The following is a 15149-nucleotide window of genomic DNA, read 5'->3' as shown; positions in this document are numbered from 1 at the left end:
AAATCTTCATTTTCCTTTGTTTTGGTTTTATTTTTTATTTGTTTGTCAAGGGTGGACAGTGCCATATGTTTCTTAAACTTTCTCTATGCCCTTAGTAATTTATTATGGAAAATGAAAATTCAGCATTCACAGAATGTTTTCTTCATTGTTAATGAAAGATTGCAGTTATTGCAAAATGTAGGGCTAATTGTTTCTGTCCTATAATCAGCAGCCATTTACAAGGCTGAACAGAAGGCAACTGTCTGTGGGATAGTAGCTCAAATTTGCGATGAGAATGCACTGAATTATCACTTGGCTCTGTCCGGCCCATACCCTAACTGAGGCCACGCACTTGCTTACTGTAAAATGGAAGCCTAGACCTCAAATGAAAGCAAACAAAATGCTTCTTGTGGGCCCTTGGGAGGGTCAGTAGAAAGACTTTTGCCTTCCTCTCTTTCAGTGTCTTCACAGCTGTAGCACTGGGGAACAGGTGCCGTCTTCTGTCTCTTTGGTTCTTTGTGGCCCACTTTGCATCTTCCCATTTCATTGCCTTATCTCTTATCTTCTCATTTAAGCTTCCTGAAAGACTAGTCTATACTGACTGTCTACACTTACTTCAAATTCACACCCTCAGCACACTTCAGCCTGGTTTCTTTCCCACCAGAAAACCTGTGGAGCCATTTAAAGAATACTGATTAGTCCGTATCTTATTGGATCATGCTACTGCTTCTGACACTGTGCACCGCCCACACCCACCACCATTTATTCCTGTGTCTTTCCTTCGGAGCTGGCATCTATGACACTGTACTTTGCGGGTTCTTTTTTTTAACTTTCCTGTCCCTTCATCAGCCCCTCTTCTGATATGCCCTTAAGTCTTGGTGTACCTGAAGCTTCTATCATCAGGCCCCTGGTTTTCTCACTCAGTGTGCTCTCATGGGGGAATTTCTTCGCCTGTCTTATCTCCTCTGGCTCCCAAATCTGTACTCTCAGTCTTGATCTCCCTTAAGATGTTGCCTCACATGGTCAACAGTCCACCAAATATCTCCACTCGGATGTCTTACAAGGACCTCAGAATCAACATGGTTAAGACTAAGCTCATCAAGTTTCCCTACCTAAAAGTATACCTTCTCCCATATGCCCAGTTACAGTTAATAGTGCCACTATTCTCAGGCCACTCTGGTCAGAAATTGGGAGTCACCCTTGAACAGCGATGACAAATACACACGGTACATGTTCTACTCTTCCCCGTCTCTACTCTACCCCATCATTCCCAGGGCAGAGTTCACAAATCACCTGTGGTACTTTTTCCCACTGAACTCATTGTGGCCTCAGAAATCTTTTTAACTTATAGTGCTCAAGCCTGGCAATTAATTACAGTTAGTTTTGACATGAGTTCATTTGTCACCCCTATTTTAGATAGCCTTCTTTACACTCCCCCAATAAAACCATTTCCTGATTGCTACATGTTTGCCTCCTAAATGATTTTCAAATTCATCTTCTTCTCTCCAACCTTAATAGCACAGCCCTAGTTAGAGCCCTTATCTTATTTTGGCCATATTACTATAGTGTTCTATTCATTGGTCTCTACCCTCTAATGATAACCACCCCTCATCCCACCCCATTTTAAATGATCCTTCACACTGGGACTTCCAGAGGAGCTGTTTATAATTCACATTTCACGTCTGATCATGTCATGCCCTGTCTTAAAATCTTTTGGTAGTTCTGAATCACCAATCTCCTTAGGATGACATTAAGGCCTGCTCCCTTGCTGGCCTCATTCTCTAGAAATTCTGTCTTGAGGTTAACTCTCTCAAACTGCTGATATGCTTGGAGTTCCCTGTACACTTCCATGCCTTGTATTTTGTTCATGTTATTCTCTCTTTCTCCTTTCTCTTTCCCCTTCTCCTCCTTCATTTATTCCTTTTTACCTCTCTTGCTTTTAAACATCCTGAAAGATTTAATGTAGGCATTATCTTCTGCAAAAAGCTTTTCCTGAATCTCTCGGTCAAAGAAAATGCCCCTCATGGGTGCTCTGACACCTAAATCCCTATCCCTACCTTATCTTTTGTTAAATTGAAGTGTGACACACATTTTAAAAGTACATGAGTTTTAAGTGTTACCAATCTTATGTTATCACTTATCGCTTTATATTAACTTATCTATTTGTGTACCTGGCTCCCCAACTAGCCCATTAGCTCCTGAGGGTAGTGACTATTCATCAAGTAGCTATTCAGATGTCTGGTACATACTTGATGCCTAATGAATGTTCAGATTGAACTGAAAAAAAATGACCCTTAAAATTGGGTTAAGAGGAGTGAAATTTCAAAACAGCCATAGCAAATCAATGACTACCACTGTACAACTGGGTCATGGAACAGTAACTATACCTCATGTAGATTCTTTCTCTGCAATTAAAAAAAGTGGGGGAAAATTACAGATTGACAACAGGTTCTGTGGCTTTCTATTTTCAGAATAAGAACCATGAAGAAAAAGGGAATGTATGTGAAGATGAATCATGTCTTTAATAAAAAATAAAATAAAATAAAATAAAAATCATGTCTTTCAATAAAAAAACAAAGTTAAAATATACTATAGAAATATATAAATAATTTCAAATTAAGATAACAGTATTTTAAGGTACTATAATATAGCCAGAAAGAATAATGGATCCAAGTTGTCAACCCGAGTACCAGTTCCTGATCTGGCATTGATGATGGATGACTGCGCAGATGGCACTCGTTCTTTGCACCTCCAGTTCTGTGTCTATAAAGGAAGACGCAGGCTGAATGATTCTTGTGGCATATTATATATTTAGGACTTTCTAATTTTATAACAAATTTCTGAATTATTTCACTGGTTTAATTACTGGACTTGGACTAAGAACATTCCAGAAATCACTGCCTAGGTAGTGGCTCTTATTCTTCTCTTTAATTCTTAGTTTCTTTCCTTATGACTCTGGGTTTTTGCTAATAGCCATGCCTACACATTTGTTTCTGTCTGTTTGTCATCTTAGTCTATGTGACCTGAGTGATCTAGAATACCTTGATGAAGAGTTCCATCAGAGCCTGCAGTGGATGAAAGACAATGATATCCATGACATCCTAGACCTCACGTTCACTGTGAACGAAGAAGTATTTGGGCAGGTGTGTGTATCTGCACACCTGGTGCCTAAGTGTGGTAACTGAAGGCTATTGACGAGTGAAGAATTAACTCCATGGCTAAGATCAGATGCTTATTTATTTGTGGTTTATTGGGTGATTTAAACTCAGGATCACACACAGTTATAATAACCACAGTTACAAAGGTTAGAATTCATGTCAGCTGCAGATTAAGATGCTGTAAATTACAGATGGTGATAACTGTTTATGTTGTAAGCAATCTTCTTTTTATTTCCAACTAAAATATCCCCCAAAATATGAGAATTTACCTTATATAGAATGCAGTTTTTTAAAAGTCCACACTACGGAATTTTTTAATTGGCATTTATAGAATGGTGGCTGGGCACGGTGGCTCATGCCTGTAATCCCAGCACTTTGGGAGGCCAAGGCGGGAGGATCAATTGAGCCTAGAAGTTCAGGACCAGCCTAGGCAACATGGTGAAACCCTGTCTCTACAAAAAATACAAAACTTAGCCAGGTGTGGTGGCACACACCTGTAGTCCCAGCTACTCAGGAGGCCAAGGTGGGAGGGTCACCTGAGCTGGGGAGGTTGAGGCTGCAGCGAGCCTGGATCATGCCACTGCACTCTAGCCTGGGGGATGAGAGTGAGACCCTGTCTCAAAAAAGAAAAGAAAAAAAAAGAACCAAAATTGATTTTTTTTGAAGCTAAGGGAACATAAACAATGTTTTGGGGGAGACTTAAAAACAGAATATATTAATTTTTTTTTCAAAATTGGTGGAAGAGTAGGGAAAACATTTCTTCCAGAAATTATATACTAGTTTATAATTAATGTTCTTATTTAGGCATTAATCTTTAGCTGCTTTTCTGAATTCCATGTGTTTTGAAAAAGTTCTCAATTTAACATTCACTTGAGTGTAATTTTGCTTCTTTAAAGTAAATCTTTACTCTAGATATAGTCAATTCTGAGAAATTTGTGAAAATGGGTTTTGTCAAATACTCAAATAGCAGCAGGCTAGTATCTGAAGCCAATTCATCGTCATTTTAAAACTTAACCTGTAGTAACAGAAATACATATATATATTTTAATCACCAAAGCTTTCAAGCACCCACTCAATGCCTAGTTTTTCCTGAGTGTGTGTGCTCTGTGAGTGCCTGGGGCCTCACTGCCAGCTTGTGGGATGTGCCTAGGGCAGGGCTGGGACAGGTAGCTGGCTGATTTCAGCTCACTGCTAGTAATGTTGTTATAACATTAAGAGTATTGCTTTATAGTCATTCTTTTTATTTTGTAATCTCAGATAACTGAACGAGAATTAAAGCCAGGGGGTGCCAATATCCCAGTTACAGAGAAGAACAAGAAGGAGTACATCGAGAGGATGGTGAAGTGGAGGATTGAGAGGGGTGTTGTACAGCAAACAGAGAGCTTAGTGCGTGGCTTCTATGAGGTAAAGACAATCAGCAGTAGGAGGAGTTTGCAGTCTGATATAAATGATGCCACAGTCCATCTACTTTACATGTGTAGACTATTTCTGCTGTGTTTACTGTTGCTCTTTCCATGCGAAAAGTTCAGTATTTTTTCCCTTATGTTTCAAGAACACCAAAAGAAGCTTAACTCACTGTTACAAGAGATCACTGAAATAAATGTTATGGGCTGAATTCGAGTAGCATTTTTTGATTTAATGACCACTAGTAACATTTAAGCCATGCATCTTATGCTTAGATATGGGTAATCAAATCTCATGCTTGCTATGTGAAATAATTATATCTGAGATCAGAATGAGTTGGCATGTATTGTATGTGACTTTTTCTGTAGAAACACTAGATAGTTTCCTAAAGGTGGATGGGACCTAGATTAATCAGCAATCAATTACAAAACAAAAATTCTGTCAAGGCAAATCTCATCAACCTTATACTAAAGAATGCCTTAAATTTGTAGGGAGCTTTACAGGTTTTCAAGTGCCAACACAAGGTACACGCCTATTATTCCTGAAACTCCATGTGTCCCCTTTTCTAAGGCTTAATTATAGCTGATGTTTCTCCAGGCTCCTAAGCGATGCCTTGTACTCTTTTTATTCCACAGGTGGTGGATGCCAGGCTGGTATCTGTTTTTGATGCAAGAGAACTGGAATTGGTCATCGCAGGCACAGCTGAAATAGACCTAAGTGATTGGAGAAACAACACAGAATATAGAGGAGGTGAAATTTGATTTATAGATGGCTAGATTTTAAATTTCAAATTAAAGGAAGGCATGGTTCAGCTTGCCAACTGAATATAGGACAGGCAACAGCACTTGGACTCTAATCATAGGTCTGATGCAGGCTCCCTTGAGACCTTGGGCAAGGTACATTCTCTTCTTTTCCTGGTTACCTCATCTGTCAGATGGGAGAAGGACTGTTTACACACCATCAAAGGATGTCAGAACTCTTAATTGTTGGTGAGGAAATGTGACCGTCAGAACACTAATTAATTACTTTATGGTGTTGCCAGTGAAGCACCAAGGAGCTAACATCCAGCTGGTCAAACTCCACCTATTCCATTTTGTTTCTAAAACTTAAAAAAGCATACCCTTTGAGCTTCGCAATCAGCACAGTTTTTCCACCGTTCACTACGCTCCTTATCAGTTGTAATTCATAGTCAGAACACTTGAATGGAATAAGACACAGTTCCCAAAATACAACATTATTGGAGAAGTTCTAAATTCAAGCATGAATTTCAAGTGAAAAGAAGACTGTAGTAAGATTAATTAAAAACTGCACTATCTGACACTTCACAAAATGGGAAGCTAAAAAATGGACACTTCTGCAGATCAGTACAAATTATCGATTAGTAACTGGGACCAAAGCTGTTGAAATTTGAGTGTTAAACTAATACTTTGCAAGGGACCTGATGGTAACCCAGAGTTAAGGTTTTATTAAATAATTTTAAGCAAAGAATACATTTTCTGAAAATTATCACCATGTTAGAAAGCCTTCGGAAATTCATGACAAATACTAGTTGTTTTCTGGTTTGGGTTTTGTTTTTTAACTCAAAGTATAAGAGATTAGAAGTAGTTCTGAACTTGGAGAATGAAAACTACAAACCTAACATCACTGAATTAATCACTTAGCAGAGTAAATTGAGAGCTGAACAGTTCTCCAGTTATCTCTAAGTTGAAGCAGAGATTTTTTTTAAAAAAAGTAGTTTTAAAAGTTTATAGTAAAAAAATGCCTTAACATTTGCTAAATTGCTTTTGGTTATGCCTGTGCTTGCCTGTTCCAGCTCATCCCTGCACCACGGGCTGGCCTTGCTCACACATTTAATCTGAAAGGCTGTATTTAATTGCAGTTTCTATTGCTGCTATTTCTGAAGTCCAATTGCTGAAATAAGTCTTTTCCAGTTGGCCCAAGTATAATCCATATATCTCTTTGGTTATTATAATGTTGTTAACCCCATCGATTTTCACTGAGAGCACAATTTCTCTGACATGCTACATAAGTTATATTTCACCATAAATATTATTAGCTCATTCCTTCCTTCCAGGAGATGATTTTTTGATTTTTTTTTTTTTTTTTTTTTTTTTTTTTAGACAGAGGGCGTGTGCCACCATACCTGGCTAATTTTTGTATTTTTAGTAGAGATGGGGTTTCACCATGTTGGCCAGGCTGGTCTCGAATTCCTGGCCTCAAGCGATCTCCTGCCTTGGCCTCCCAAAGTGCTGGGATTACACGTGTAAGCCACCGCACCTGGACCCAGGAGATTCTAACAGCAATGCATTAATAGAATCAGCCATTTTTGTATTTCCATGGCATAAAATTTTATTCCCTCAATCTGAATAATCAAGGACCTATTTATATGGTTATTGTAAATCTTATCAAATGAAATCTTTGGGAGGGGGCAGGAAAATGCTGAGAACCTCAGCTGCCATGTTTGCTCACCCAGCTACTTGGCACTGTGTAAAGAAGCGGCTGTGTGGCTGCCACCTGCCATATGTTCACACACCAGCTGCTAGGGGAGAATATGATGAGACACATTCACTCTTCCTCCTCCAAAAGGTTTGGCACAAATAGCAAAAGGGAAGCAGAAAAGGGCTAATTCATAAGGTCAAAAAACTTTAAAGCTACAAAGAGCCAGTGCACTTCTTTTGTAGATGAGAAACTTTGCTCAGTACCAAATTGCTAGTCTTCACCAAACTCCGGGCATGGCCCATGTGTCCTCATGTCCAATTCAGTTTTGATCAGCCTTCTCTTTGATCCTTTTTTCCTCCAAAGGGGACTAAACATCACTGAAATGGTAAACAGTAAGGTGAGATTCCTCCCAAATCCTACAACTACTGAAATGTGAGGAAAAATTTAGATTAAAATAATTTCTACCTGCCTTCTATTCTGGACTACTAACTCAGTGCCCATTAACTATGTCTATTCATTGGTTTGAATCACTAAATCTTTGTTAGCCTTTTCTCTGAATTTAATTTTTGTTTTCACTGAAAGGTTTTTGGAATCCATCATCACTGCCCATGAGGTGATTCCTTTGACATTTTCTTAAATTCTACTAAAGTATGGAATAAGAGTAAAATTAAGTTGGTGATTATTTAGGATTTATTTAAGGAACTAAAGGTCACTTTTCCCTTTTTATTAGTAAGTCAATGTGAAACTAAGTTGATTTTAAAGTATGAATATTATATATAGCTTTTAAGAGAGCTTGCAATTATGTATTTGTTTGTATAAATTATTTGATTAATGTGTCTCCCCTCTGCCAGAAGCCCTGGGAGGGTCTGTTTTCTTTGCCATTATGCCCCCAACCTTGGTACAGTGCTTGGCATAGAGGTATTTGAAAATTACTTCTTATGTGAATGACCAAAAGAGTTAAATATTTCCAGTAACAACTGTTGTATTTTACAGAAATGATATGGTTAAAATAACTCATTTGTTGTTCTTCTCTTTACTAGTTTCACTTAGTGACTGCTAAATGAAAATAGAGACCTCTTGGTTTCACTTAATGTTGTTTTTGTTTAACTTTTGACACTCATGTGATCATATATACAGTGTTATTCCTTAGTCTTAAAATTATAGACAACTTTTAAAGAATTCAAGAGGATGATTTATGTCTGGGGACTCTTCATGTCACGTATCTTGGTGGCTTAATATAGAAGAGTCAAAGTAACATGGGCTTTTATGATTGGTTTGATAGGATACCATGACAATCATATTGTAATTCGGTGGTTCTGGGCTGCAGTGGAAAGATTCAACAATGAACAACGACTAAGGTTGTTACAGGTGAGATGCCATTATTTAACCTTTTAAATATATCAATATGATTATTGTTGGAAGTGTATGTTTTTAATAACTGCTAACTATTCTCCATAAACACATACCATATGTATCTGGAAATATGGGATACACCATTTCCAGACTCCTGATTGCATGGTTATGTGACTCTATGGCTATTCAGAACATCCCTAAGCCAAGTTAAAGCATTTCGTGAGAGTTTGGGGAAGTGTCAAGTCCAGTCCAAGAATCCCAGTAACAACATCTGCCTTCAGGACAGTTTGGACCCTTCAGCAAGAAGCACCCAGGGTACCCAAAGTGCAGGCCGGCATCCCTAGCAGCAGAAAGAAATGATTTTCAGTTCTTTAAAAAGGGATGCAGTTAGTTGACAGTCCTTTCTTCTCTTTCATCTAACTTTCCACAGATTTGAGAAAACAGTGCCATTCAAGAACAGTGGGAAAACTAACTTGTGGGTTTTTTTTTGCGTGTGGTGTTTATGGTCATCCAGGACAATTACTGATTGGTCGCAGCTATAGAAATACCAGACGCAAGGAAGCCTCTGGATGCTCAGGCAGAGCCTTACAAGTACTCTTAGCTCCTTTGGATCTTAGCTCCTTTGGATTAAGGGTCTGGGCCTCAAAATTGCAGGCCCAGACATTCTCTTTTTTAAATTCACCCGACATTGATCAGGGACTGATGCTAAGTTGACTCAGGTTAATTGATATACCCACTTTATTCATCTATAGTGGGAAATGTGCCTGGTTTAAGCTTCTGAGCTGGTCAGCTGCATCAGGTGCTTTGTTTTCTACAAACCCTCCACATCCCTTTTCCCTTTATCATGTACAGTATTCTCTTTCTTAGTATTATCTTCTGGCTCTGTGTCAGAATTGTGTTGTGATTATTCCACACCTGTGAAGTTTTGTCTTCAGAACTTTCCTGCCTGCTCTTCCTCAGGAGCTCTGCCCGTGAATGACGTGATACCTTTCCTGGCTATTGGTCTCTGGCTTCACCTTCTGCTTCTGTTTTCTTGGGTTGACAGTTTGTTACAGGCACATCCAGCATTCCCTATGAAGGATTTGCTTCTCTCCGAGGGAGTAACGGCCCAAGAAGATTCTGTGTGGAGAAATGGGGGAAAATCACTGCTCTTCCCAGGTAAAATATAAAATAACATCTCTTTGCTGTCACAACATTTGGTGGAGACATTCATTTATGTATATATTGATTAATTACTGCTTTTATATTGAAAGTTTGGGAGAGTGGAAAAGCTCTTAGAATGAATTTCTCCCTGATAACCTTTCTAAACGAAGAGGAAAAAAGATCTCTCTGGTCACACTTAAAATACATACATCCATAACTTAAAATACAAAACACAACAAAAGCAAAGTATTTGTTAGCATCAGTAAAGCGACATTGTTATCATGCTTATGACTTATGATTGTGGCTCTAATCTAGGTGTTTCCAGAAGCTTGAGTTTTAACTTTATAACTATTTAGAATCCCTTCAGTAAAAATTACCATTGTAGTTTCTAAAGAATATTAGGTAATGTGGATGTGCTCTAGATCTCTTTAGCTTGTCTCATACATGTCTTAATTTCATGCTCTCTGCATTGTATTCTCATTCATGTAAGATTACATATTTCCTTAGAATAGAAAAAAATGTTTTGCTGTTGCTGCTAATAAAAGCAAAAGACTGATCCTTTTGCAGTTTGTGAGTGTGATAATTGGGTGTTCATGCACATATGTGAGATGTGCCACCCTCAAGCCTTATTACAACGTCCACATATTACCCATCTGATATGGAAAATAAAAGCAAGGATTAGTAAGGTAGTATTTGTGAAGACAAAAAGTGTTTGAGATTGAGTGGAGATAACTGGAGCTGGAGCAACAGAAAAGGAGCATATGAACAAAAGAGGAATGGAAGAAAATTTGTTTTAGAATTCCTTTATCCAATTAGTAGTAATACTGTAGCATTTTTTGAGGTAAAAAGGAGCTGAAATTGCCTCTAACTTTACTAATAATACAACTATACTCTAGAGAGATTAAATGATATTAGGTACCCCAAGATGTTATCCTAAGTTTAAGTATAGATGACTTTGAGAAACCTGTTTTATTAGTGATATTAGGTGATATTATTGATATTATATAAGGTGATATTAGGTACCCCAAGATGTCATCTGTTTCTTTAAGTACAAGCAACTGAGCAATCTGTTATCAAAGCTTTCTTCTTAGCAATTGAAAGATGCCAGTTCTTAAGAACTGTATTGTCAGCATCAACAGATGAGAAAAGGGGTGCTGAAAATACAAATGGAGAGAGTGATAAAGAATGACTGCTCAAGGGTTTGCCTGAGCCTCCTCGGCCACCCCATATGCATCACAGTCTGAACAGGCTCTGCATCCAGACACCTAAGTATTACCTGGCATATTTGACTTCCAAATCTGGGAATTCATTATTTGATTTCATTATTTAAAGAACTAGCTCATTTTATTTATGCTTGGATAAGGAGTTTTCTCCCCTTCAACACATAAATCAACAGATTTAGACTATCTGAATAAGGCTTTTTACTCTTCTGAGAAACTCTTTAAGAATTTTCATTGAAGAAGGAAAGGGCAGATTAATGGTCACCTTTTTGTTGAAATCTATTTCTGTAAAGCCACTAAAGTATATGGAATAAAGTGTAACAGTGAGCAGATATATCCACTGTTCATATTTAATCACTGTAATTTTCACCAAACCTGATGGGTAGAGACAAGTAATTTGATATAGACCTGGAGTTTTAGCTTCAGAGAGACCTAGGCTGAGTCCCACCTCTGTTACTTACCTGCAGCAGGGTCTTGGTGAAGTTGCATGATCTTTCTGAGCCTCTGTTTCCTCATCTACCTGGTGGATTTGAAATTCTGAGGATTATCTGAAATCATTCATGAAAAATACTTAATACTGTCTCTGGCCATGAGTAAGCACCCAGTCAGTGATCGCTGCCATTGTGATTCCTGTCACCATCATCTGTAATACATATCAGGCAGGATATTTGCATATTGGAAAGAGGGCAGGGGTAGGAGTTAGAAGACCTAGGTTCTAGTCCCACCTCTGCCACCAGCTAACTCTGGGACCTTAGAGAACAGTTCATCTTTGAGCCTTGATTTTCTCATCTGTAACAGGCCGGGAGGAGGTGGTATATTAGGTTGGGTAGAGCAAGAAGTAACACCGAAGGTTTGCTGAAGAATCTTGAGGGTCAGGCTGGATTTGCATTTCTACTTCCCCCTGGAGCTCCAGGAAGTTCATGTGCTAACTCATTGTAAATGGTGGTGTTCTTCATTATTGTTGCATACACACAGTTGGGTAACCGGCACTGTCCTTTCTCCCTGTCTTCACTATGACCTAAGTTTGCTTCTACATTCTTAGTTTTACCCAGATTAGAAAACAGCACAAATAAAGATGGTCTTAGGCACATTGAGCAAGCAGCCTCTTTTCATACCCTCTCCGTAACAAGCCCCATCTTTTGGGGTCTGATGAGAAGAAAGAGTTACTTGGCTTTTCTGCTTCAGAGTTGCAGTCACCTTATGTAACCCAGGTAACATGCATGAGCACAGATCTAAGCCCTATGACACACTAGTTACATCATCCTAAGCAAGACCCTAGATCCATCCCTCTAAGGTAGGAGTAACAATGTTCAGAGTATTTTTGACAATTGTTAAGATAATGTATATGAAAGTCTTAGGAACACTGTGTTTACTTTGTTCTGTTTTAACTTTTTATCCTGACTTTTGTAAGCCACTGTACTACTTTAACTATTAACATTGGCTCCACAAAGAAAAAAAGTACATTTGGGGGGAAAAAATTAAAAGAACTTAATTGCATGACATTATAGTTATATGAAAAGCAACTTCTTCATTGACAACATTGTCATCACCCTTAATGAAATGTGGAGCATTACTTAGGTGTAAAAAAAATCTGTAAAATTGGTTCTGGCCTAAAGAGATTCTTTTATATTATCAAGTCCATTTCTCCTACCATCAGAACAGATACACTGAAGCCATTTTTCTGCTATTTTTTGATAGGCGTAAGTTGCACAATGGAAGAGCTGGTCTGTCTCAAGCTAGTCGGCCCCAATGTATTTCTTTTTCCTGTGAGTGAAATGATGTTTAACATTTAAAATGTGACATTGTACAAAAAAATAACAGATGCTGGTAAGGTTGCAGAGAAAAGGGAATGCTTATACACTATTGGTGGGAGTATAAATTAGTTCAACCATTGTGGAAGACAGTGTGGCAATTCCTCAAAGATCTAAAAACAGAAATACCATTCAACCTAGCAATCTCACTAGGGTATATACCCAAGAGAATATAAATCATTCTATTATAAGACACATGCACGTGTATCTTCATTGCAGCTGTGTTCACAATAGCAAAGACACAGAATCAACCTAAATGCCCATCAGTGGTAGACTGGATAAAGAAAATATGGTACATATATACCATGGAATACTATGCAGCCATAAAAAAGAATGAGATCGTGTTCTTTGCAGGAACATGGATGGAGCTGGAGGCCATTATCCTTAGCAAACTAACACAGGAACAGAAAACCAAATACTACATCTTCTCACAAGCGGGAGCTAAATGATGAGAACACAAGGACACATAGAGGGGAATAACACTCACTGGGGCCTAATGGAGGGTGGAGGGTCAGAGGAGGGAGAGGATCAGGAAAAATAACTAATGGGTACTAGGCTTAATACCTGAGTGACAAAATAATCTATACAACAAACCCCCAGTGACACAGGTTTACCTCTATAACAGACTTGCACAAGTACCCCTGAACTTAAAATTTAAAAAAAAATTTACATTACACACATGGGAGAAAAATGGATAGATGTCCTTCTTTCTTAAAAAATGAATCCTGGCTGGGCTTGGTGGCTCACACCTGTAATCCCAGCACTTTGGGAGGCCAAGGCGGACGGATTGCCTGAGGTCAGGAGTTTGAGACCAGCCTGGCTAACATGGTGAAACCCTGTCTCTACTAAAAATACAAAAATTACCCGGGCGTGGTGGCATACGCCTATAGTCCCAGCTACTCGGGAGGCAGGAGAATCGCTTGAACCCAGGAGGCAGAGGTTGCAGTGAGCCGAGATGGCGACACTGCACTCCAGCCTGGGCGACAGAGCAAGACTCTGTCTCAAAAGGAAAAAAAAAGAATCCTCTAAGAAGTCTGGCATGGTCTTGTGTCGGGCATGGGAGTTTCTGCCCTGGAGGGTTGGAGGGGCTGTAAAGGATGAGGGCAGTCCTGGCAACCGGAGCAATGAGGGAGAGAATCTTAGTCTTTCTAGTCAAGGATGATGGAGGGCCTTTCAATTTTCAAGCAGGCAAATGTGAGTCTCATTCTTTTCTCAGATTTCCTAGTCTCACTTTGAGGTAGCAGTGGATAGCGCTGCTCACAGTATGAGTCAAGGAGTATATAAAAGTATATATGGTTGTCTCTGCAGCCAGTGCAAGTTGAATCCATGGCTCTTTTTTCCTCTTGTGGTTATGAAGTGACTAGAGACCCAGATGATAAATAAGGATGTAGACAGAAGGGTGTCTCCATGGAGACCTACAGCCTGAGCACATGACTGCACTTCCTCTGCTTCACGGTCGGTGGTTAGCTCTGTATTTTGCATTTCTGTGGAAGACTTCATACCCCTGGTGCTCTGATGGACTTTATGAAAAGAGAGTACATTCACTTTGTGGCAATTGCTCTCAAACAGTCCCAAAAATGGGCTGCTAAGATGCCAGCCTGAAAACTGCAGAGCAATCCTCTCTCCTACCGTGGTATGAGTTTCTGTGTTCATCCCCCAGGTTCTTGCCAAGTTGGGTGATGGGACGGAGGACCTGCAGAGCTGCAGTCGTCATGGGGGTGTGTTGGTTTTTGCCAAAGGGAAAAGTGTTAATTTTTGAAAATGGATGTGTCTGGGATTATTATGAATGAAATGCTAACTGAAATTAAGAAATAAATTGTAAGAGTTAATTATGAAATAGATGTCTTATGGAGACAGTTAATCTAATGGAATTGAACTTTAAAAGATAAAATTATTTTTAAAAAACATAACTTTTTGTTTTCAAAATTCTGTTTTTTGGCGGAGTGCAGTGGATCACGCCTGAAATCCCAGCACTTTGGGAGGCCAAGGCAGGCAGATCACTTGAGGTCAGGAGTTTGAGACCACCCTGGCCAACATGGTGAAACCCCCATCTCTACTAAAAAAAAAAAATACAAAAATTAGCTAGGCGTGGTGGTGTACACCTGTAATCCCAGCTACTCGGGAGGCTGAGGCAGAAGAATCACTTGAACCCAGGAGGCAGAGGTTGCAGTGAGCCAAGATCATGCCACTGTACTCCAGCCTGGGTGACAGAGTGAGACTCTATCTCAAAAAAAAAAAAAAAAAATCTGCTTTTTATTCTAATTTATAAAAAGAAAATTTTACAAAAAATTGCTAAGAAATATATGTATATATTAAATATATATTAAAATACCTATGTATATATCAATCCAATGTCCACTACTAGCTGGGCATGGTGGTGCATGCTTGGAGTCCCAGGTACTTGGGAGGCTAAGACTTGAGCATGCGAGTTTGAGTCGAACCTGAGCAACATAGAGAGATCCCATTTCTGAAGGAAAAAAAAATCAATTACTAAGATAAGCTCTGTTAACATGTTAGAGTATGTGATTTCACTCATTTCTTCAGGTACACACAGACACACACACACACACACACACACACACGTTTTAAAACAACATTCCGTTTATCACATAGAACATCTTTCCATGTCATTAAATATTGCT

The 15149-nt window shown here is 38.9% G+C and overlaps 1 protein-coding gene and 1 non-coding gene across 7 annotated transcripts in view; both read left to right on the top strand.

Moving 5' to 3' along the window:
* Positions 1–15149, top strand: part of HECW2 (HECT, C2 and WW domain containing E3 ubiquitin protein ligase 2) — a 397525-nt gene that overhangs the window by 370363 nt on the left and 12013 nt on the right. For all 6 annotated transcript variants that reach the window (XM_054478078.2, XM_063647767.1, XM_063647764.1 and 3 more), the window contains 5 exons: positions 2993–3122; positions 4395–4541; positions 5177–5291; positions 8263–8348; positions 9379–9491. In XM_054478078.2, the coding sequence (XP_054334053.1) occupies positions 2993–3122; positions 4395–4541; positions 5177–5291; positions 8263–8348; positions 9379–9491 (591 nt within the window). The remainder of the gene's footprint in view (positions 1–2992; positions 3123–4394; positions 4542–5176; positions 5292–8262; positions 8349–9378; positions 9492–15149) is intronic.
* On the top strand, positions 10032–10135 carry LOC129032286 (small nucleolar RNA U13). The gene has a single exon (XR_008501297.1). It is a non-coding gene; the product is annotated as a small nucleolar RNA U13 (small nucleolar RNA).

Source organism: Pongo pygmaeus, chromosome 11 (genome assembly GCF_028885625.2).
Source record: "Pongo pygmaeus isolate AG05252 chromosome 11, NHGRI_mPonPyg2-v2.0_pri, whole genome shotgun sequence".
Taxonomy (NCBI): Eukaryota; Metazoa; Chordata; class Mammalia; order Primates; family Hominidae; genus Pongo; species Pongo pygmaeus.
Note: the sequence above shows the minus strand (reverse complement) of the source record. Positions and strands in the feature narration are given on the sequence as shown.